Source organism: Dicentrarchus labrax, unplaced genomic scaffold (assembly GCF_905237075.1).
Source record: "Dicentrarchus labrax unplaced genomic scaffold, dlabrax2021, whole genome shotgun sequence".
Classification (NCBI taxonomy): domain Eukaryota; kingdom Metazoa; phylum Chordata; class Actinopteri; family Moronidae; genus Dicentrarchus; species Dicentrarchus labrax.
This window is the reverse complement of record NW_026136730.1, coordinates 550,001-572,182: the sequence shown is the minus strand read 5'-3', so window position 1 is coordinate 572,182 and position 22,182 is coordinate 550,001. Positions and strand designations below refer to the sequence as shown.

The 22,182-nt window shown below is 41.7% G+C and overlaps 1 protein-coding gene across 1 annotated transcript in view; it reads left to right on the top strand.

Annotated features, from left to right (window-relative positions):
* Positions 1-2,226: 2,226 nt before the first annotated feature.
* The window catches only part of LOC127359485 (polyhomeotic-like protein 3), a 22,132-nt gene continuing 2,176 nt past the window's right edge, over positions 2,227-22,182 (top strand). Inside the window, 13 exon segments of the mRNA XM_051393357.1 lie at positions 2,227-2,439; positions 2,523-2,774; positions 7,644-7,947; positions 7,949-8,266; positions 10,502-10,654; positions 11,874-11,966; positions 12,342-12,549; positions 14,237-15,385; positions 16,883-17,229; positions 18,244-18,409; positions 19,833-19,944; positions 20,217-20,337; positions 21,995-22,182. The exon segment at positions 21,995-22,182 is cut by the window's right edge and continues 110 nt beyond it. Coding sequence (XP_051249317.1) covers positions 7,663-7,947; positions 7,949-8,266; positions 10,502-10,654; positions 11,874-11,966; positions 12,342-12,549; positions 14,237-15,385; positions 16,883-17,229; positions 18,244-18,409; positions 19,833-19,944; positions 20,217-20,337; positions 21,995-22,182 — 3,140 coding nt within the window. The 5' untranslated portion in view covers positions 2,227-2,439; positions 2,523-2,774; positions 7,644-7,662.

Genomic DNA, 22,182 nt, shown 5'->3' with positions numbered 1-22,182 from the left:
TTACATGAACTATTAAAGGTGAGTTTTCCCAGTTTACCTGCTGTTGTTAGTCTGAATCTAATAAACTCAGCGTGATTCACGACAGCGTTCAGCTCGACTAGAAGCTGACGTTCCCGTAGAGCACAGTAAGCAGTCGGCAATAAAACAGAGATCTGGATAAACATTTGCAGGGTGGATGGTGGAAAAACATCCAAACATTGTGAACCTCAAACACTGACAAGCTTTTCATTTGGGTGACTCAGTAACTGAAGGAAGGAAAGGTTTTTGGGTGAGTTACGACCTTCTGCACATGTGCAGTAGAGTCCTCATGTCCCATGAAACACTGCGGACTCATATTTGATAAGATGTAGTCTCTCTAATCCTTCTCTGATAAGAGTTAGTTATTCAATAACGTGAAGAGTGAACCCTGTGAACTGAACAGTCATTGTACTTTCTGTCTTTGACCTTTTAGTCAATGAAATAACAGTAAAGGTCTCTGAGGACCCCCTGGAACCACCTTAAGGACCCCCGAGGGTCCCTGGACCACAGGTTTACAACCACTGGTTTAAAGAAGAGTTTGTGTGTCTGAGAAGGGACTCTAACTATAATCCCTCCACTAGTATTTCAGGAATATTACGTGACACCAAATAGGACATAAATATATCACCTTTGAGGTACTTTACTTTCCTCGATTACTTTCAGTTTATAAAATTCTTAAAACTTCTTCATCACTACATTTCTGAGATAAATATTATAGTTTTATATCCACCACATCTGACCGCTATAATTAGTTTACAGATTTTATACAAAGACAGTTCAATATATTATTATACAGTCAGAGTTTTTTTGTGATTGTTGCGGGCAAAAATCATTGATTATGCGGCACGTTTTCACGTCACTTCATAACGTTCCCATGGCAACAGGGGAAAATGGCTGCATTTGTGTGAAGTAAACGCAACATTTTTCAACTTTCTGTTAAGATATATGTGACTTTTTTGCAACGAAAATGCGGGGATTATATATATGTATATCTTATATATTTGGCGCGGAAATCTGCAATTTATGCGGGGAAAGTGCGGCGTATTTGAAAAATCCGGCCCCGCATAAATAGGCTATGCGGACTTTGGCTGATTATGCATTGAATTATGTGATCGAATAATCGGGTTTTTCAGGAGGGACTGATTATAGATTAATAGAAGCTCCCCCTACAGGCCAGCTGCAACACTACAATGCTGCTCACATGTTAATACATCAGTAATTATATTACCTTATTATATTAACTAATTATATTAACTTATTATATTCACTTATTGTATTAACTTATTATATTAACTTATTGTATTAACTTATTATATTAACTTATTGTATTAACTTATTATATGTACAACAAAAAGACACTGTTGAGGATTTTCTATATAATATTACTGCAAACAATTCAGTCCCGATGTCCAATTTACACACTTTTATCCTGTTTGTTGAAGCTTTACAGATAAAATCCTTCAACCTCAATATATGAAATATATGATAAATATGTATTTAAGTAATAAATGTGTAACTGCATCATAAGTATTATACTTGAGTACTTTTACTTGAGTATTTCCATTTCACCTGCACTGCACTACACAGAAAGACAGTGAAATCAAAAAGGAACCAGTGCGCCGAAAGTTGTGAAGTGTTTGTGGTCAGTGTTAATGTTGGAGCATCCAGGGGGGGCACTTTATCATGTTTTATATACCACAGGGGCATCCAGGGGGGGCACTTTATCATGTTTTATATACCACAGGGGCATCCAGAGGGGGCACTTTATCATGTAAATAAATAAATATATAAATAGACATAAATATTGTACTTTTCATGCAGCTACATTTATTTTACAGCTAATTAAATATTTCTATACATCTATAATATAAAATCAATTTGTAAAATATGAAACACTTTTATAGATTAAACTGTAAAACAGCAGATGAAGTCATTACCATTATAATAACCACATTATAAAAGGAGACAGTCTGTGCTGTCACTAATACAAACTGTCGCAGGGGGTATTTGTATGTGTACCTACTGTTGCCCCATTATTGTGCATTAGTACCCCAGTGTAACTCCGCTGTATGAGTGTGTGTGTGTGTGTGTGTGTGTGTGTGTGTGTGTGTGTGTGTGTGTGTGTGTGTGTGTGTGTGTGTGTGTCTGTGCGGTCCTCCTGAGCTCTGAGTGGTGCTGTCTCGCCTCCGCCCTCCTGTAAAAAAACTGCCTTCCATTGCATTTCTCCACCAGCGGACTAACCAGGCCCCTCGCAGCCGCTACACGGTGGCCCCGAGCCGGGCTGATTCCCACCACAGACCCGGCAGGTGTGACGGTGGTGGTACACCGGCGGACGGCGGGCAACGTTGCCCCCTCTGGATGCTGGATTTACGGACTGCTGTGCGGGAAACACTCGGGGATGTGGAGGAAATCCTAATCAAAGTGCGACACACACACAAGCCCATGCACATGATAAACGGGGCCTGCCTTGCATTGCAACTTTTGCCCTTCTTGCCTCCCTGCAGGGGTAAAGGCGGATAACCAGGAGGTGAGGCTGGTGAAATTATTGTCTGGGGGAGGGTGACGCGCACTTCACAACAGCCCCTGCGCTGTCAGACGAGGAAGTGCTTTATACACGCCCATTTACAGCCTGTCGACCCTGCTCAAAAAGCCTCAGACCCGCTCATCAGATAACAGCAACAGACTTTATAAACATGCGGTCACTCTCGGATGGACGGTACCGGGAATAAGCTGCAGGACGACGCCGATCTCAGCGGGTAGGTGACCGGAGAGCTTTACGCATAACGTGGACATGACAGTCTCACCAAATGTTATTATCGTGAGACTTCTCCACTGTGAAGGCCTGTCTCCATCTTTTTTTTTTTTTTTTTTTTTTTTTGATAGTCACATGCATGATCTCTGGTCTAACTGTCACCGACATGCTTTGTGACTCACACACTGAGTGTCATCGCCCTCGTCCTGCGAGAATAAATGTGAGACTGCCACTGCACAGTTAACAGGCTGCGGGGCCAGATGTCAGCATCTGTGCGTGAGAGTGGCACCTGCTTTCGTTGTGATGTTGCGTGGATTTAGTTCAGGCTGCAGACTTGAGCCCCAAATTTAAACCATAAAACCCGCTTTTGATTCGATTTTAACGCAGACTTTTGAACCAATCTTTAAAATGCGGCAGCCTCACTGTTGAGATAAGTTGGAGTAGGTTACACTGTAGTGATGGTAGGATAATGCTCATTTAGCATGGGGGGGGGTCACACTGAGACCCCCAAACTCCTTTTATGTTGGATGTTTCTAGAGCTGAGACAGTTGGTTGATTCTTTGATTTTGTGATGAACAGAAATAATTTGGCAACATTTTTGCTGAGAAATAGTTGATTCACTGTTTCCACCTTGTTAAATGTGAGGATTTTCTCATTTTCTTCATCTTTAGTGAGAGTGAACTGAATATTTTGGGGGTTTAGATTGTTGTTCAGACAAAACTAAACCTTTAATAATGTCACCTTGGGCTTTGGGAACTTGTGATTGCTCTTGTTGTATTGATCAAACCAGACCACAATTGATTAATTGCAAAGATCCATAGATAATGAAAATAATAATTAGTTGCAAAAATAGTATAAAATTCACTACTTAACATTAATAATATATTTTATAAAGCATATAGTTCACTACAATAATGTGTAACATCACTAGTGAGTACCACACAGATATGTTACATCCATAAGAGGTATTATAAATATATTATAGTGATACTAGAAGATAAAGGTTTTGTAGGGGGACCGCCAGGAGCCCCACTGGGATCCCTGAGGTTCTGAGTGCTCTGCTTAAGTTACAGTAACTTATAAATTGAGGCTGCAGCTCCATTTATTGTCTCCAAAGATAAAATGTGCTTCCACAGAGTGTGTTTAATGGCAGCTGAACAACAAAAAAGTGGCACTTCAGGGAACTTAAAGACGTCTTCAGCTGTGTGGTGCTACAAAAAGATGAGGTCTGCATTTAACACTTTGTTTTTTTACTGATTCAGAAACACAGACAAAAGCCCGAGTGCGTTGAATGAATGATATAAGAATGAGCTCGTGAATATGAAAACAAAACAAACACTACGGTTGAAAAACTGTGTGTTTTCAGTTCCTAATTCCCTCCCACTGTCTACCTGTGACTTCCCTATGTGAGGTATGTGACTGCGATTACCTCCTTGTGCCTTCAGGTGACGTAACAACGGCAATATTTACACTCAACACACACACACACACACACACACACACAAACACACATACATATAAAGCACACATTAAACAGTGTGTCTCCAGAACACATTCGTACAGTAACTAACAGCTGGGACCAAGTTGTTGTTTTCAAAGTAAGTCAAGTGCCAAGTTTATATGGAAGGTCTACTAGAACAGGTTTACATACTTTTGTACACACATTTGTCTCATGCTGTACATTGCTTCCTCGAACTTTAAGGTAACTTATCGTCTTGTTTTGGGTGAACATCCAATCGGGGCTCTTCAGTAGATGCAACAGATTGCCGTGTCACACTTTTTAAATATAATACTTGTCCATCTTTGGGCTCTTTGGGCTTGGTCAAGGGTGTCAAATATTTTTAAGTCAAAAGTCCTAAGTCCATGAAGTGAAGACACTAGTCTCTGGTGTTAAGGTTGAGTCTGACTCTACTGACCAACAGTCGAAAACCCTCAAAGATATTCAGTCGACTGTCACATTAGATAAAGAAGAGCAGCACATCTGAGGAGCTGGAACGGAGGAATGTTTGGTGTTTTTGTTTGAAAAGTGACCGAACGATTAATCAGTAATTAAAATAAATGATTATTATTTACTCATTAGGTCGTTCAATTAATCAGCAAATCATTTCAGCTTTAAACCTGACAGTAGTAGCCTGAATCTGCGAATGAAACGTGAGCTCGAAGGATCGTCTGGCTCCCAGGTCTAGACAATGGCACTCCAAAAACACAAATCCTGATTTATGTGTGACAGTTTAACACGAGCTGTGAACCCAACCATATAAAGAGTACAAGGAAGACTTAAAGTAGTCACAGTACAAAACCAAAACAGGGACAAATATAAAGTTATAGTTCTCAGACAATGTACCTGAGTTCAGGCATAGAGCAGTTTTACTAGTTTACTTAGAACATTTCCAGCTAACAACTCTTTTCTGCTTTTATTCCTGCAGATAGAACGTGTATATAATATATATAATAATAATAATATAATAATTACTCTAAAAAGGATTTATAGAATGGAAATTTTGTATTCAGTTGGTGTGATTGGATGTTATAGTGCAACGTATAAGATGTTTTTTTAGTGGTTTATTCTACTGAATATAAAATATATTATAATGTCATCATGTATCTAAAGAAGGCTTTGATTACTACATGGTTTCAGGGAGGCCAACATCTTTAACATGTCTTCCTTTTCAAAACAAAATATGTTAAAATAGTTGTATAAACACTATAAAGTCCAAGTATTTAAGTGTTTGAAGAGATATAAACAAATGTGTTACTGCACAAGTAAGAAACAAATTGTCACAAATTGTTGTGTGGTGTTTTGTCCTGTTAAAGAAAGTTGTGTAATTGTAGTGTTATAAAGTTATAACTGTTAATAAGAAGGGTATGCAGATAATAGGGCTCCCTTCTCAACGCATGTTACACAACTTGTCCCAACCGTAGGGTTCATACCGGAAATTAAACCTGGTCTATGGTTTATCCATTATATAGTGACAGTTCAGCACCACCTCCAAATGAGAGTGTTTCTTTTTTTTATTTAAGTTTTGCATTTATAGAGACATACACAACTCACATGCACAAACATAGTGAACTCACATAAACATTACCCCACCCTGTATTCCCCCCCCCTACCTCCCCTGGGACCAAGAGCACGCAACAAACAAACAAAACAAGGCAGATTACCAAACAAAAGTAAATAAATTAATACCATAAAATACATACATAAGTATAATACAGGACAACATCAGTCAGGTAGCATCATAGAGTCAGTTCCTTTACATATTAAATAAACCTGAATAAACTCATCACAGGACCCACTCAGCAAGGACCTCCTGTATCCATCTCTCTAAAACGGGAGGTGTTGATGTTGACTAAAGAAGAAGAGGAGAAGCTTGTTTTAAGGACTAACTGTCACAGCTCTGAAATAAAGGATAGTAATACTAGAAGATAAATACCACAAACTCTCACAAACATTCAGTACTCAATTTCTAATTCAGATGGCTGTAGTGACAGATGAAAAGTAACCTACCATCATTATAAGTCCCTGAAGGAGGAGTTTTTCAGTTGTCTTTGCAGCGGCGGCTCACATGAACTGCTGCCATGGCTCTAATCCAAAACACTGGGCTGAAGTGGATAGTAACGGTGTCGTGTGTCAGTCAGTCTGCCAGCGAGGGTACGGTCAGCGGCGTGGAAAGTTTTACAACTGTGATAGATGGAGGATCCGTCTCATTATCATGTCCCTCAAAACCAACCGGGGGGGGGACACATTTAATCCATCACTATCTACCAGACGCATGTGTAAAAAAAACGACTAATATTGGTTTTATCTTTGGGTCCCGACATTCAGACAATATTTGTTTTAGTTACATCTAAGGATGTCTGGTTTTGTAAGATAATATTTGTTAGTCTTATGCTCCCGCCTCTAATATGGCCATTGTCTTGAATCCTGTATTTTAGAAAGGCCCCCATCCAAAAAAGTCTCCAAAATGTTTTAATTATGTTATAATTTACTGTTCAATTACGACTCAATTAACAAAAACCATCTCTCTGTCTCTATTTCCTCAATAATCAGTACCAGATTACATTGTTCTGTACAGACTCTTAAAATAAGAGTGTTACTGATTCATAATCAAAGTGATGTGAGAACAGTGGGCACAACTTACTGAATAAATAACCCTAACACATCTACAACTTACTATTAAAAAGAGCTCCTGTTTGTGCCACCGTGAGGTCTGCACCTTGCTGTTTATCTGTTTTTTTTACACAAAACCAAACAAGATGTACAAGATGTTGGAACCTGTTTGGAAAAGGGCAGTTACTTTAAAAAGAATAGATAGCATCAGTTTATTACCTTCTATCACAGGCAGACTTCAACCAATCAGGTCAACAAACCATATAACGTAGCCAAACAGTTGGTGGAAGTGCGCGTGTCGTCACACACACCTAACATTTAACCACACCTTCAGCATGCAGCTCTTCTCCTAGACCTTCTTTTTAACATACATGTGTTTTAGTTGCTGTTGTTGCTCTCCAGTATCTCCTGAGGGAAATATCTGTCTCTTTAGTTGCTAAATGCTTCAGTATGTTCACCAGCTAATCTATAAATGTGTCTGTCTGTGGTGAGAGTGAACCAAAACAGTAAAGTTGTGTACCAAGACAGCTGAGCTACGAGCTAAAGACTTCTGATACGATAACCGGTATCACAAAATCCCTCTAATATTGCCTAATATGCTGTATCAGAGATTGTTTTCTTAAGGCACATGTATCATGTATCAGTACTCTGTAGACACCTTTCACATTGTCCCATTGAAATATTGATTATAGTTGACATATATGTAATATATAGAAAATTATATAGAACATTATAAAGATGATGTCTCTCTCTCTGTTGCAGTGAGCTAAAGTGTTGAAGGATGGACCGGGAGCTGGTTCGACAGAGCCAATCAGAACACGGAGAGGCCACCAATGGAACCAGCCCTCAGACCTCCGCCACCACCCCTACGACCCCCACCCCTCCACGGCTCACCCCCAACCCCATGCTCCTGGACTCCCCTGCACCCACACTGACGCCCACCACCTCCTCGCCTCCCCCACCCCTCACCCCTGCTCCCTCCGTGACGGCCACCCACGGCCCAAAGCTGGCGGTGGCGACAGCTGCGTCTCCCCACATCCTCGTCCCCGCTCCCCCAAAACTCACCCCCCACTGCGACCCCCGCCCTCCGCACGTACTCTCGTCCAATCCTTCCCTCCCCGACGGGCGTCTCTAAAGCATCTCCTAGCACACAAACCTCCCCCTCCTCCTCCTCCTCTCTCCTCCCTCCGTCCTCCTCCTCTTCTTCCTCTCCTGTCATAGCCAGCACCACCTCGCCCCTCCTCTCCTCTTCTTCACACAGCAGCACCACCACGTCAACCAAGACCTCCACCAGCCTGACCAACGGGAACACCAGGCCTGTGTCGACGTCGACCTCCACACCAATCACGCCCTTTCACACACCAGCCAGTCCACCTGGCAGACAGGTAATGGACCCTAACCACATACACAAGTTGAGGAGACACATGATCCCCAGATATCACTTTAAAGGAGTAGTTTAATGTTTGGGAATAAATCCTGGAAATACACTTAAATATGAAGCTCCAACCAGCGGCTGATTAGCTTAGTTTAGCATAAAGAGGGAAAACTTGTGGTTTTACGGGACGTTAGGTGCTAGACGTTTGCTTTTACACTCGGGTCTCAGTTACAGTTGGTCAAATCACATAACACCGAATGTCTTCAGTGATTATTTTATGCATTTTTCCATGTTGAAAACTGTGGTTAGCCATCCACGTGCAATCCCATTATGCTCTAAACTCAAACACACTGCACAGTGAAATATCATGAGATTTACAGACAGTGTCATTTTAGAATTGGTACATCAGAATATTTCAGACGCTACACAGCCAACGATAAAGCTGACCACTGGCACAGTGTGCGGCGTTTAGATTAAAAACCTTTCCTCTGCGCTCCAGATTCAGATTATTTGAACCGTAATCCCGTTGACTGCTGACCTTTCAGCGCATGCACAAACAGATTACTGCTGATTAAGAAGCTTAAGTGCATCTCAAGAGTTTCCAGACATACAGCATTTACCTAATTTAATAATGAGAGTGTATTGGCTTTTGTTCAACACAAATGTAACAGTTATTATATGTAAGTTATATCACGATGAACTGCTGATTGATTGTGCCGTCTAGGTCAGTGTTTGTCTGCGTCTGACTGTTCGGTTTCCTCTCGCTTTCATCTGTTTCACAGCCTCAGGTGTCAGATCTCGGTCTCTGTTTGCTTTGTGTATAACGTATGTGAGCACACGAACGCACACGTACGCACACGTACATACATTCACAGACGTACAGGCGCTGCTGTATGTGTTCTATCTCCACTTGAAGCACGAGTGTCGTTGTGGAAAATAAGAAATGTCTTGGGTTTGATCATTTTACTGTCACATAAGTTATTTAAGTGCTGTTTAAGATCCGCTGCCTTACACGCTTATTTTTTAATGCGATTTAAGAAATACTTGAGTATTTGATGCTCCAGATAAAGAGTTATTTTTGTATTTCAACCCCACAGCAGGTAAAGTGAGAATTTGATAGTCAAAATAGTAATAGTCAGTGAAGTATTCCCTTTAACTGCACACACAAAACGCAACTCTTCTCCAGTACATCGCGTTATTCACCTCTCGGCTTTATTGCCTTCGTCAGGAACATCAGGAGCTGTAGTCAGTCCCTCCAGGAAGTCGCAAACGCAGCAGTTAACACAAATTCAGGTTTCAAGTCAGGTTTCACCAATCACAGCAGTCCCTCGCACAAAACATTGAGCCGTACGTACGCCTACTCCCCATTTTATTCTCATTGGAACAAATTGCAGCTGGTTTTCACATTCTCCAAAAAAAAAAAACATGTACTGCAATCCCCCAAACAAGCCAGTGAAATCCTGCAGGGACTGATTAGTTAGAGTTAGAGGATGTCACCTGAAGATTGACTTTGAAATTCGCTCATGTTAAGAGATGGAAGAGATTTGTGTATGCTGGGCTTGAAGGTTGAAAAATAAAGATTTACCTTTGTTATCAATCGATGGATTAATATCAACGATTATATTCTGTAAAGAGCGTTTTTAAAAGTTGGTTTTAATATTGTATGTTTTACTTTCATGGCCATTTATATTTGTCCTGTATGTTTGTGTATCCACTTGGAGCAAATGTCGTATTTTATAGTAACTGAAGAAGATAATGATGATGTTTTAGTCGTATTAATGATTTATAAGTCACATGTCACCCTGATGAAAGCTGAATATTTTTGCTGAAGAAAGCATGGCGTAGTGAGGAGGAATTTTTTGCAGTCTGTACCTGCCACATTTACATCCTGCTTGTAATGAAATTTGATATGTAAATAAAAATTTCCTTGCTTTGCCTAGATGCTATCTGAGCTGTCAGGGGCGGGGTCAGTAAGGCCTCCAGCCAATCTGTCTAGTGAACCATGAATTCTGCTGGTAGCATTTTGTTTTGAGTTTCTTTAGAAATATAATTTATATCACAACTTTTTGAATGTTTACTCTTTTGGTTTCCACCCTTTGTACACACACACACACACACACACACACACACACACACACACACCACTGTCTTCAAGGAAATGTAACAAGAAGACGTTCTTGCTCTAAATCTCTCCCTGATTTGCCTCCCTTCCCTCCCTCCCCTCCTCTCCTCCCTTTTGTTCCAGGTATCACAGGCTCATCCTGTGGGCACACCTGGTCTTGTGCGAGCCAATCAGAGCCCCTCCCCTGTCAGGCAGAGGGTATCCCAGCAGGCATTGCTCCTAGGGAAAGGTCTCAAAGGGTCTGGCCAAGACCAGGTGCTGCTTAGAGCTCAGATGGTAAACAGATACACACACAAACCCACATTTACATAGATTTCTATGTCTACTGCGGTTGGCTGCTGCTAGCAACGTACAGCACAGGGAGCAGAGAAGATTACCAGTATTAAAATGAGATAGTAGCAGGGAGTGGAAAAGGTTGGAGGGATGATACATTCAAGTTATGTAGGAAATACAGACGCTGTAAGCTTTCTGCTTGCAGCTTAGGTTTTAAGCAACAGACCAGAAACATCTGAAGAGACAACGACAGGTGTACATGAGTGTATAATAATATAGTAATAATGTTTGTTATTTAAATGCAGCGTGTATCAGAGAAGCACTGTCTAATTAAGTTAGAAGAAAATAAAAAATAAAAAAAAAACTTTTTATTGCACTTTTTAAGCAGAGAAACGTCTCAAAGTGCTTCACAAAACAGGATTATAAAGGGGAAGTTAAATTAAACGGAAAACTAGAGCATAGAAAAACATCAACAATAAGTATAATACTTGATAATAAAAAAATAGTTGATGAATTGAATATCTGACAAATAAGAAATTGATGGAAAGATTTAAAACTAAACTAAACTAAAACAAATTATAAACAGTGTCACAAAATCTGATAAAATGTTTAGTGTTTAATGGTTTACATTATCATATCCCCCTTTCATACATCAAACATTAAAAACTATTCAATCTGTTAAGTAGAAAGTCAAAAAAAAAAAATGAATTGATCTACTAATACTATTTCTCAAACTATGGTACCTGTGGTATAAATGCATATTAAACAGAGTTTTTAATGTGCAGGTGATTTTTTTAAAAATGACTTTTTTTCACATTAAACAAAAATATAGATCTTGCAGATGTTTCTTAATGTGGGAAAACATTATTAAAAATAAATAATTATTTGATTATTCTTATCAAATCAAATCAAATCAAATGTGTATTGATCCACCGCTAAAAAATAGTAAAAAAAACTACAGTGAGCAGCATTTACTGAGCTTTTCTTACATGAATCTATATATTTGTGAGGTGTTATTGATGGTTTTAAAATAAGTTTGACTCTCAGATGTTTCTGTAATATCCTAAAAAAATGAAGAAGAGGTAAAGAAAGGGAATATTATTCAGTGAGGTCGAATGAGTCACACAAACATATTCTCCTCCAGCGCTCGAGACTGTGTGCTTTAATCCCTGCTCTCCTCTTTTTATTTCCTCCCGTTTATTCTCTCCTTTTCTTCCTGCAGCTGATTCTTACGTCTGCTATGCGACCTGCCTTGTCCTCTTCTTCCTCCTCCTCTTCTTCCTCTCCCCCTTCCTCTAACCCTGCCTCCGCTCAGGTGAGCAGCCGACCAAATCCCACCTATCTTGTGTGCGCATGTATGATGTTGAATTGTCTGTTCGCTAAGCCCCGCCCCCTCCAGTTCATCAGTGTTGAGTTAAATGAAGCTAACTAAATATAAAGCCACAGCTTACAGCCTTTTACTGTAACTCTTTATGAATGAACCTCTCTTGCTTCAGCTCTGTGTACAGTGCATCAACATGTGACAGACAAACCCGCCCAGTGCCTAGTTACAGTTGCTAAGCTGTTATTGGACAATCACTTCTTGGGGGAGGGGTTTAGCGAGCGGTCAATGCTTGAACACCTTGAATCAAATTCTTAAAGTGGAGATCTAACTGAACATCTCTCTTTCTGTCTCCCCTCTCCTTTCCAGCTCCAGAGTCTCACCCTGAGGCCTCCTCCCCCCGGGGCCCTCACCATCCCTCCCTCCCTCCGCCTCAAGCCCCCCTCCTCAGCACCGCCTCCCCTCTCTCGCCCCCACGCCCCCCTCTTCCCACCTCTAAGGCCGCGACCGCAGCCCAGCACCACGGCAACAGAGAGCCCAACAACGCCCAGCCGCCACCTCTCCGTCCCTCCTCCAAGTAGGTCCCAGAAGGAAACTGAGCCTGGTGTGATAATGGGGGAAGACGTCGCTCCTCGCTGTGGGCTTTATCTAGGTTTTATACTGACCTTTAAAGTTGCTTTAGAAATTACTTTAGTAAAGTTTGTTTAGTTACTGATACTTAATGTTAACTAAAAGTTCTGAGAAACCTGGAAACTTAGAGGCTAGTTTTCCAGTCATGGAAACACCTGGAAGATGGAAATAATCTATGTTAACCCCTCACTCAGATCACCTGCGTAAACCTAAAGGAAAACTGTAGTATCACTGGAGACGCTGCAGCTGCTGTGGTGAGAACAGCGTCCCATAAACCCTGACCACCACCTATCTGTAATGAACCTGAGTTACTTCATCATAAACCTGCATCATTAAAAAAGGAGGAATAAAACTGGGAAAATGTGTCAATACTGGGACTAGATATAAAATATATAACCTTTTTGTATTGTCAAGAAAAAAACAAGACAGGAACAGAAACAGGATTCTGTAAAGTTAGAAACAGTATGTTCATTCTCTCTTCAGTGGAAATTGTACTTTTATAAGCAGCAACAAACTGTTATTAAGGCTGATGATTGAAGTTTTATTGAAGCAGAAAATAATAATGAAGAGTACAGACAGGTTGTACCAGCGACGTCTTCCTCAGGTAACCTGATCCATTCATACTATATAAATACAGCTATTCACCGGTTGTGCAGTGATCTGACTCATAATTGGGTTGTCAGTTTCAGTTCAGTTTTACTTCCTGCCATACAGTAACTGCTGAATGATGTATTTTGCATCATATCTCCTGAGCCAAACGTGATAACACAGAACATGTAATGTCAATCAGCAAGTTTCATGCTTTTTAGGAAAAAGTAGATATAAAAATCACCTCAAATTTGCAACATATCGTCTGGACGAACAGACTTAGTTTTCATTGTGTTCCCTTTCCAGGCTCCTATAAATGATTCCAATAATACAATCCTAGAAGAAGTCACTTTGAGAAACTGATCACAACATGCAACCTGTGAAGAGTCCAAAGTAAACGCAGTTGTAAAGCCAAGACAACAACAATACTCACTTTACAACAATAGAAAACAGAGGAAAGCTGCTGGAGAACTTCAAACCAGCAAATATTTGTTGCAGCGAGCGAGTGCTCGTATTAGATTAACATTTTGTCAGCGGGAACAGTTTCTATCAGTGCTCTGTTCTGTTCTCAGTCCTGAATTTTGCAATAACCACGTCAACATTTGTTAACAGAGCTTATGAGGGGCCCTTTTCCTCGCTCTAAAAAAGGTCCAGGCTGGAGGTCAACGCTCACCCGGAGCAATCAGAGCCAGGGGTACTGACTTTCTGAGTTGTTTGAACAAAGAGAAAACAAGGATGAAGCAACAGGCATGAAATGAACATTAGGAGAATTTAAGAAGCTTAATGTCAACACCTTGAATCAGAGTTTCTCCCTGGGAGCTGTCAGTGAAGCCCCAGGTGTTTTAGTGTTTATCTCAGAGCAGATTACACCGGAGCAGCTGGGGGTTTCATCTCTAACACTGCGGGATCCAGCTGTTGGAGCATCATTACAGATGAACACCTTAGCATTTAGTCAAGAGTTGAGATACCGGCCAATTAAAAGGCAAACCAAACATTTTTTTGGTTCCAGCTTCTCAATATTTACTTATTTTCTTCTCTTCCTGCAGCTCTTTACTCTCCAGTTCGAGCCGTCCCTCTGAGACCCAGACTTCACTCTCCGAACGGGCACAGAGCGGCGTCGCCAAGGCAAACCTCATCCCTCCAACCAATCGCTGCTGCTCCTGCCAGTCACGCCTCTCCCATCAGCCGGCAACTGGCTGGACTAAAGAGCTGTCCGTTAACTCAAACTATGCTCGGGCCCAGCCAATCCCAGCACAGCTCATTATCTGTGACCAACCCCATGTCTGTCTCCTCCCATTTCGAGCGCTCGCCCTCTGCGGCGAGGCAGCTACAAATCATTGCCCTCTCTTCGGGCCGCCAGTCGCAATCCAGCACGTACACCCACACTGTGCAGTCGGCGCCTCCGGTTGTAGAGTCGCCTGAGCTGTCCAGCCAATCAAAGAGGACTCTGGGCGGGGAAGACGTGCTTCCTCTTCCTTTGAACCCCACGTTGCCAAAAACCACCTCTCCTCTGCCCTCGCCTCCGTCCCTCCTGAGTCCAGCATCCCCTTCGAGTCAGGCCGGTCCTCAAACACAAACTCTGACGCAGAAAGGAGAGCCGAAGGAGAGCGAAGACCAGCGGGAGAGAGGGCGAGGGGTGAGACAAGGAATCCGAGATGAGGGGAGTGTTGGTAAGGACCTGAAGGTGGAGAAAGATGACCAAAGAGAGAAAGTGAAGGAGGAGAAACAGAGGCTTTCAACTGAGAAGGAAGGAAGCCTCGTCAGTCAGAAGGAACCGGAAGTCCAAACAGTCAGAGAGGAAGAGCAAATGGAAGTGACAGAGGAAGGTCAGAGTGACAGAGAGAGGGCGGAAAGGGTTGAGGAGAAAAAGATGGAGGAGGAAGAGGAAGGCGAGACCGCTATGGACCAGTCTGAGAACCTGAGCACTCAGGTTCTCCCTCCGTACCAGAACGCAGATCCTACTCCAACGCCCGTTAAAGACTCCAGCTTGGAACCAAAACCCATCCTGGGTCTCATTTCAGCCTCAGATCCAGTCCAAACCCCTGCTTCAGTCCCAGTAACTGCACAAGTACCAGCTCCGGTCCCGGAGGTCTCTGTCCAAAGTCAGAGGCTACCAGAGTCTCATCGGGACCTCCAGCCGGTCAGCCAGGAGGACTTCTGTGAGAACATGTCAACACAGTCCGACAACCAGTCAGGTACCTTCAACCACACATCTGTACACACACACACACCAACTGTTTCCACTCTCCACTGTACGGCTGATGGTTCTAAAGATTAACGTTTCAGCCCCAGTTTGAAAAATATGTTGCAGCGTTCTTGGCGCAAACAAAGACAACATCCACTTTCTACCTGTCACAGAAGCAAAGAGGGACTTTGGGAGAGGGAAGGTCAAATTTAATTCAATTCAATTCAATTCAATTTTATTTGTATAGCGCCAATTCATAACAGAAGTTATCTCAGGACACTTTTCAAATAGAGCAGGTCTAGACCGAACTCCTTATAACATTATTTACAGAGACCCAACAGTACCACCATGAGCAAGCACTTGGCGACAAGGGCAAGGAAAAACTGCCTGTTAAAAGGCAGACACCTAGGACAGACCCTTCGGCTCTAGGTGGGTGGTCGTCTGTCTCGACCAGTCGGGGTGAGAGAGAGAGAGAGAGAGAGAGAGAGAGAGAGCGACAGACAGACAGACAGGTGCATAGCAACAACAGTATTGGCAACGGCAATCTAGCAGGACCATGGCAGGAGGCTCCACCAGGATCGACAAGAACCTGCGAGACGAGAAAGCACAAGAACTCCGGGGAAGAAGTGAAGTTAGTAACATGCATTAATGGGACATGAATGAGTGCAGAAAGAGAGAGGAAGGGAGGAGCTCAGTGCACCATGGGAAATCCCCCGATAGTCTAGGCCTATAGCAGCATAACTAAGGGATGGTTCAGGACTCACCTGATCCAGCCCTAACTACAAGCTTTATCAAAGAGGAATGTCTTAAGCCTACTCTTGAATGTGGAGAGGGTGTCTGCCTCCAGTACCACAAATGGAAGCTGGTTCCACAAGAGAGGAGCTTGGTAACTGAAGGCTCTGGCTCCTGTTCTACTTTTAGAGACTATAGGAACCTGATTAGGATCCATCAGGTCACATTTGTGGTAAAGTCTTTGAGATTATCTTCTAGCACAAAACAAGAAAATGGCTCTTTGCTCTCCTGTAAAACCCCTGCAGACAATTCTCACAGTGGAGACATCCTGTTTACAACAAATGTGACAACAAAAGTCACAGGAGTAGGAAGGGCTGGGCCATATAGCCTAAAGATACACATACACATATTTTTCTTAAAAACAAACTCCGAAGGACATCATCACTGGGGTCCCTTCTTGTCTGTTTTACCTTTATTTAACCCGTTAAGTCAACTGAGAACCAATTCTCATTTACTTTGACGACCTGGCCAAGAGACAGCGACAGGAGTCGATACGACGAGTTAAAACATACATACAGCAAATGCAAAGAACAATACAGTTAGACAGAGTTAAAACAGCACGATATGTACAGAACAGAGATCAAAGCAGGTTTAAAAGCAGGTGAACAGAAACTAACGCAGGTGCCGAGTTATCAAAGGAGGATAACGGAGGGTTTAGTGACTTTTGCTGACCGATCACCGATCTAACTCTGCTCATTGTCTTTGCTCCTCCCAGCATTGTCCAGCCTCTCCTCTCAGTCTCCGCCCTCCTCGCCCTTCATCACCCCGTCGGCAGAAAACCCTCCTCCCCTCCTCCCCGCTCAGGCCGCCCGGCCGACCGACCTCAACCTATCGCAGCACGAGACAGAGAAGGTCGACAAAATGGTCGCAGACGAGTCGCAGCAGCACCGGGCCGCGACCGAGACTGAGACCGAGCCCCTCGGCCAATCGGGAGACGAGTCGGAGAGCTTCGGCCAATCGCTGAGCAGCCCCTGGGAGCCGAGGGCGTGGCCTGAGGGGCGACAGGTTCTTACTCACCTGGTGGAGGGATTTGTCATCCAGGAGGGGCTCCAGCCGTTTCCTGTACGGACACACACACACATACAGTATTTATTTTACTGGAGACCAAAAGCTTCAGATATTATATTACTGATGTTACATACAGTTAGAAAACACATCAAACCCACTACAAGTAGAAACAGTCTCTTTATGACCTACATAAACAAACAAGACCATCAGGGTTTTAATGTTTTTAATAGTTAGAAATTTACAGGCTAATGTTCAATAAAAAATGCTATATTTGTCAGTTAATTTAATTATTTTACCAACTGTAGTGGACATCAGTATCTTAATGTATTAACTGTAATAACTGAAGCATTAACGTACCTGTCTGTGTAGGTAAATGCTACAGAAAATTTGCATTTATCCAAAGTAATAAACAAACTATAGTTACTAAGCATTTCTATAGTGGGGAAGAAGTCTTTTCTGAGGAATAAGAATAGAGAACTGATATTAATTCAATACAGAAAAAACACACCGCCTGATGTAATAAAATGAGTCTAGGTGACCTGCAGCCATCACTCTCTCAACTAACCACTGGAATAAATATCTAGATTAATACAAATGAAATCAAAAGAAATCTAAATATTAAAGCTTTATACAAATCTGCATTAGATATCACTTTATTTACACTTTTCATAAACCATAATCTGACCCTCTTAATGTGCAGCGGTAACGTGCACCAGCTCCTGGCAGCACTTTCCCAGTAGTAGTGATAATAGTGGTGAATGCACATAATGGTGTAATGGTGCTCGCTCACTTTAAGTATCATAAAAGCTCCGACTGCCGCTGTTAAAACTTTTATCAGCTACAGTTTACAGAAGTTTGGAGCTCTTGTTCAGTAAATGTATCTTCAGTAGCATGAAGTCACTGTTGTCTCCAGCTCCTCACATTTACACAGCTGATCATTTAACCTACTTTAGCAAAGTGGGAGAAAATTCATGTTTCCTGTGTGTAGAAATTTAAAATAAATAAATATAAAGATATGGATGGGAGGATTTCTCCTCTCAGATTGTAAAAATATATTTTTTATTGCAGGTGAACCGCTCCTCATTGCTGGTTCCAGAGCAGGTGACCAAACCACAGGAAGTCAACGGGACCAATGGGAAAGCAGCGTTACCGGTGACAGACACAATAAAACAAGCTGAGCCGTCCACTGACTCCGAGCAGGAGGAGGCCGGAGACACAGACGACCCCGGGAACAGTGAGTGGACGGTTTATAAACTACCTGTGTTAAAACTGTAGCTGAGGTCAGAATGGGGTCTGGGAAGAGAAAAGCTCTCCTATTTTGTAAAAATCTTTAAATATATAACTTGATTTTGCACTGAGATGAATATATATCTATTATATGGTCATTTACTCATGATTCAAACACTTAAAAGCAAAACTTAACCTCTTAAATGCCAGGAAAAAGGGCACACATTCCCTAAACTAAACCACTCACTCAGTGACATTTGTCATTGTAAGTTACTGACTGAATCAGTATCCCATTACCAACAATGCATTATCAAAGGTGAGAGTGTGTTCTCAGTAAACGATCAATTAGTGTCACCGTGAATGGAAACCTTCCTTTGTGGATTAAAAAAACTGAACAGGGATGCTGACGTGGTCATTTCTCAACCGTTAGGTGTGGAAGCTTCTTTAAGGCAGTAACTGAAAATAAAGGTGGTTTACCTAACACTTGTTTTCATACTAGATTAATATTTTATTAGCTAAATATTTGGTTAATAAAATCTTAGAAAAAAGTCTTAATAACTTCCCATCCTGTGAAAAACATGTTGTTGCTCCTATGGTTTAACTTCTCACCTTGCAGCTGTGGTGCACAGCTCACTCTGGGCGTGGTTACACATTTCTGACCACACTCAACCACTGATGTTGGGTGTGGTCAGACGTGAAACATGGCCGAAACCTTCAGAAAGTAGCAAAATCCTGCTTTTCAGGCCTCATTCTTTTTCTCCCTAGCCCAGGGTCACATATTTAAAGTCCTCCGAGCACGAGCCTGTGTTGAAAAACAATCTAAAAAACTGCTGCTATAATTTAGAAAATGTATATTTTGATACTGTATTGTAGTGTGAGTAACAGTGGACTAACAAACTTTTACAAAACTATACGTTCGATCCTTCAAGATTTGATTTGAGTCATTTTTCAAACAAACATTCTCTGGTTACAGCTTTGGTACTTTTCTTTCTCTTATGTGACAGAAATCTCAATTATTGATGATCAAAACAACCGGAAAAGAAAATAATAATCGATAATGACAATAATCAATAGTTGCAGCTCTAATCTTCTCAATAAGAAGCAATTTGACACTTTCCTTTGTTGCATGAAGTAGTATAAAGAGGACTTGAAATAGTCTGGTCTCACTTGGTGTAATGAAGGTATTTATATCTGCAGCTGCACTTTAAGATGAGATAAGACTTTATTGATGCCACAGAGGGGAAATGTAGCTTCAGATACACAATAGATAAGGCTATACACATTCAATAACGATATAAGGAGGCGGTATGGAAGAGAGAGAGTTATATATGTGATTTATCTATTTCCTGAAAGATTAACACCTTGTGCAGCTTTATCGGCTCTGAAATGTAACACAGTTGACCGTGAATGTGTTTGTCTCGCACATACAGGGTCGGCCCACAGGGACAGGACAGTGCTGCACTGCCAGTTCTGCGGGAAGAGAGGCCACGCACACAACTTCATGCGGTCCAAGCGCTTCTGCTCCACTTCCTGTGCACGCGGGTGAGACCTGATTTCATTGGCTCACAATTCAAGAAGCAGCTTTTTGTGCAGCGTGACCTTCAGACAGAGTTTCTGAAATGCAGCAACGTCTTTAGGGGGAGTTGCTGTCACAGCAGCAGCAGCGCTGACAGGATGTGGTGTGCGGCCTGAGTAGAAACACACAGGTGTTAAAAACAAATATGAGTGTGAATCAAAGCAGCAGAGCGAAGAAACACACCACTTCTCTCATTGTTACTCTGCCCTCCTTCTCCCTTCTTCTGTGTCTCTGTCAGGTTTAACGTTCGTCTGACGAAGCGTCTGCGGGCCCTGAGTGCAGGCAGTCGGTCAGAGAGGCCCCGCCCAGCCCTGAACAGGGCAGAGTCCGTTCCTGGGAAACCTCTGTTACTGCGACTGGTAGGGACCCTGAACTCACCACAGTTTGAACTCACTACACTGACGACTGGAGTTTACTTCACATACATTTCTCTTTCTAGAGAATGTGTTATATTTCATTCAGGAGAGAAATACAGTCTGTATCTCACACTGAAACATAAAACCCCACATAGAGCTTCAACTTATGAGTGTTTTAGTATTTTTGCTTCCTACAAAAAAATACTGAAAAATGCTCGTTAGGTCTAAAACTCTGACGTGCATGAATTAATTTAGCGAAATAGATGACCTGATCCAAGTAGACCCAAAGAGGCCACGAAGACAACAATACACTAAAACATACCTATAAAGATTATATTCCCTTTCTGCCAATAGATCCTCATCAATGTCACACACTGGACCTTTCATGTAATAAATATGAGCTTGAACATCAATAAAAGGGTTGCTTTTCAGGAAAATGTCACAATAAAAGTCTTTTCTGATAAACCGGAAACAGGCAACAACAGAAAGATGTAATCTTTAGCATGTTAGTTCCTGGATATGTAGAGACTCGTTTTCCAGTCGTGGAAACACCTGGAAATTCTTTAAAATGAACAAATATCCTGGAAATAATCTATATTGTCCTGGAACAAGTTAATTGTATTTTAGACCATCATGCCTATGTAATCCTGGGTTAGAGGAAATTATATTATATCATCATGAACAAACTGTGTAAATACCAGGCCTACTGTTTGTGAGCAAGCGCTGTCCTGTATTGTCAAGAAAACTCCTGGAAAATGATTTCTTAAAAACAGTGGGAACCCTGAACGTTAAGATTCTTTTATATGTTAAATTAATAAACCAAAATATGTCCCGCAGACTATTTAACATTAACCTGCTGAAGAAAGTTTCCTTTGTGGTCAGCTCAGAGTCACTCGTCATAAACATCCACAGAAGCTCTTTAACCTCCTGCTGCTGTTTAATCTGCATCTCATCTGTCCACATAAAGCTAAAACACACTGATTACGTCTCAGTCCTTAAAAATAACACTTGATTAGTGTTTTTTAGACTCTATATATGAGATTATGACTGTAGACTGTAGCTCATTTATGGATATAATTGAACATTTAATTAAGTTTGAGACTTGAGAGTTTGGAAAATGTGAAATTAGCTACTAAAACTGTCTTTGTCTTTGTTTTTATTGACTTTATTGCAGTTGGAAGTTTCTTGTAGCCTCTAGTGTCCATCAGAGGAACTGCACTGTTAGCACCCAGCTGTGAGTGAGGGCAGGGTTATTCAATGGTGGAAAGTAACTAAGTACTTGCAAGTGTTGTAAATAGGTACTTTTATTCAAGCAGCTACATTTCAGAGAGAAATATTGTACTTTTTAATTGTAAAACATGAATTTGACAGCTTTACCTTTCAGATTAAGAGTTTACATAAAAAAAAACATGATAATCTTCTAAAATACAATAAATTAGGATTAAACCAGTTGTTTCAAACCTTTTACACAATAAAACCAGTGTGTAGCTGTGGCCCCTCATCATGTTTCAGTCCAATATTTCACAAAGCATTTGTTATTGTTGTATTTATTCAGACTTTGAGGAAGCAAACATTTTCTGAATCTGGATACTCGAGTATCAAAGTGATGAAGGATGAACTCACCTGTCTTCTTTACCTCTTTTTTTCTCACAACTCGCAGCCTCGTGATCTCTGGAGCGCCGGGCGGCGAGAGAAGGAGGGGAAGGAGAAGGCAGCAGCGGCAGAAGAGGAGGAGGAGGAGGAGGACATGCGGGGAGGAGGGGAGGAGGAAGACGATGATGCTGGGGAGGAGGATCCCGCCATCGCCATGACAGCCAGGATGGAGCGTCGGGCGGCGCGGAGAGCGAG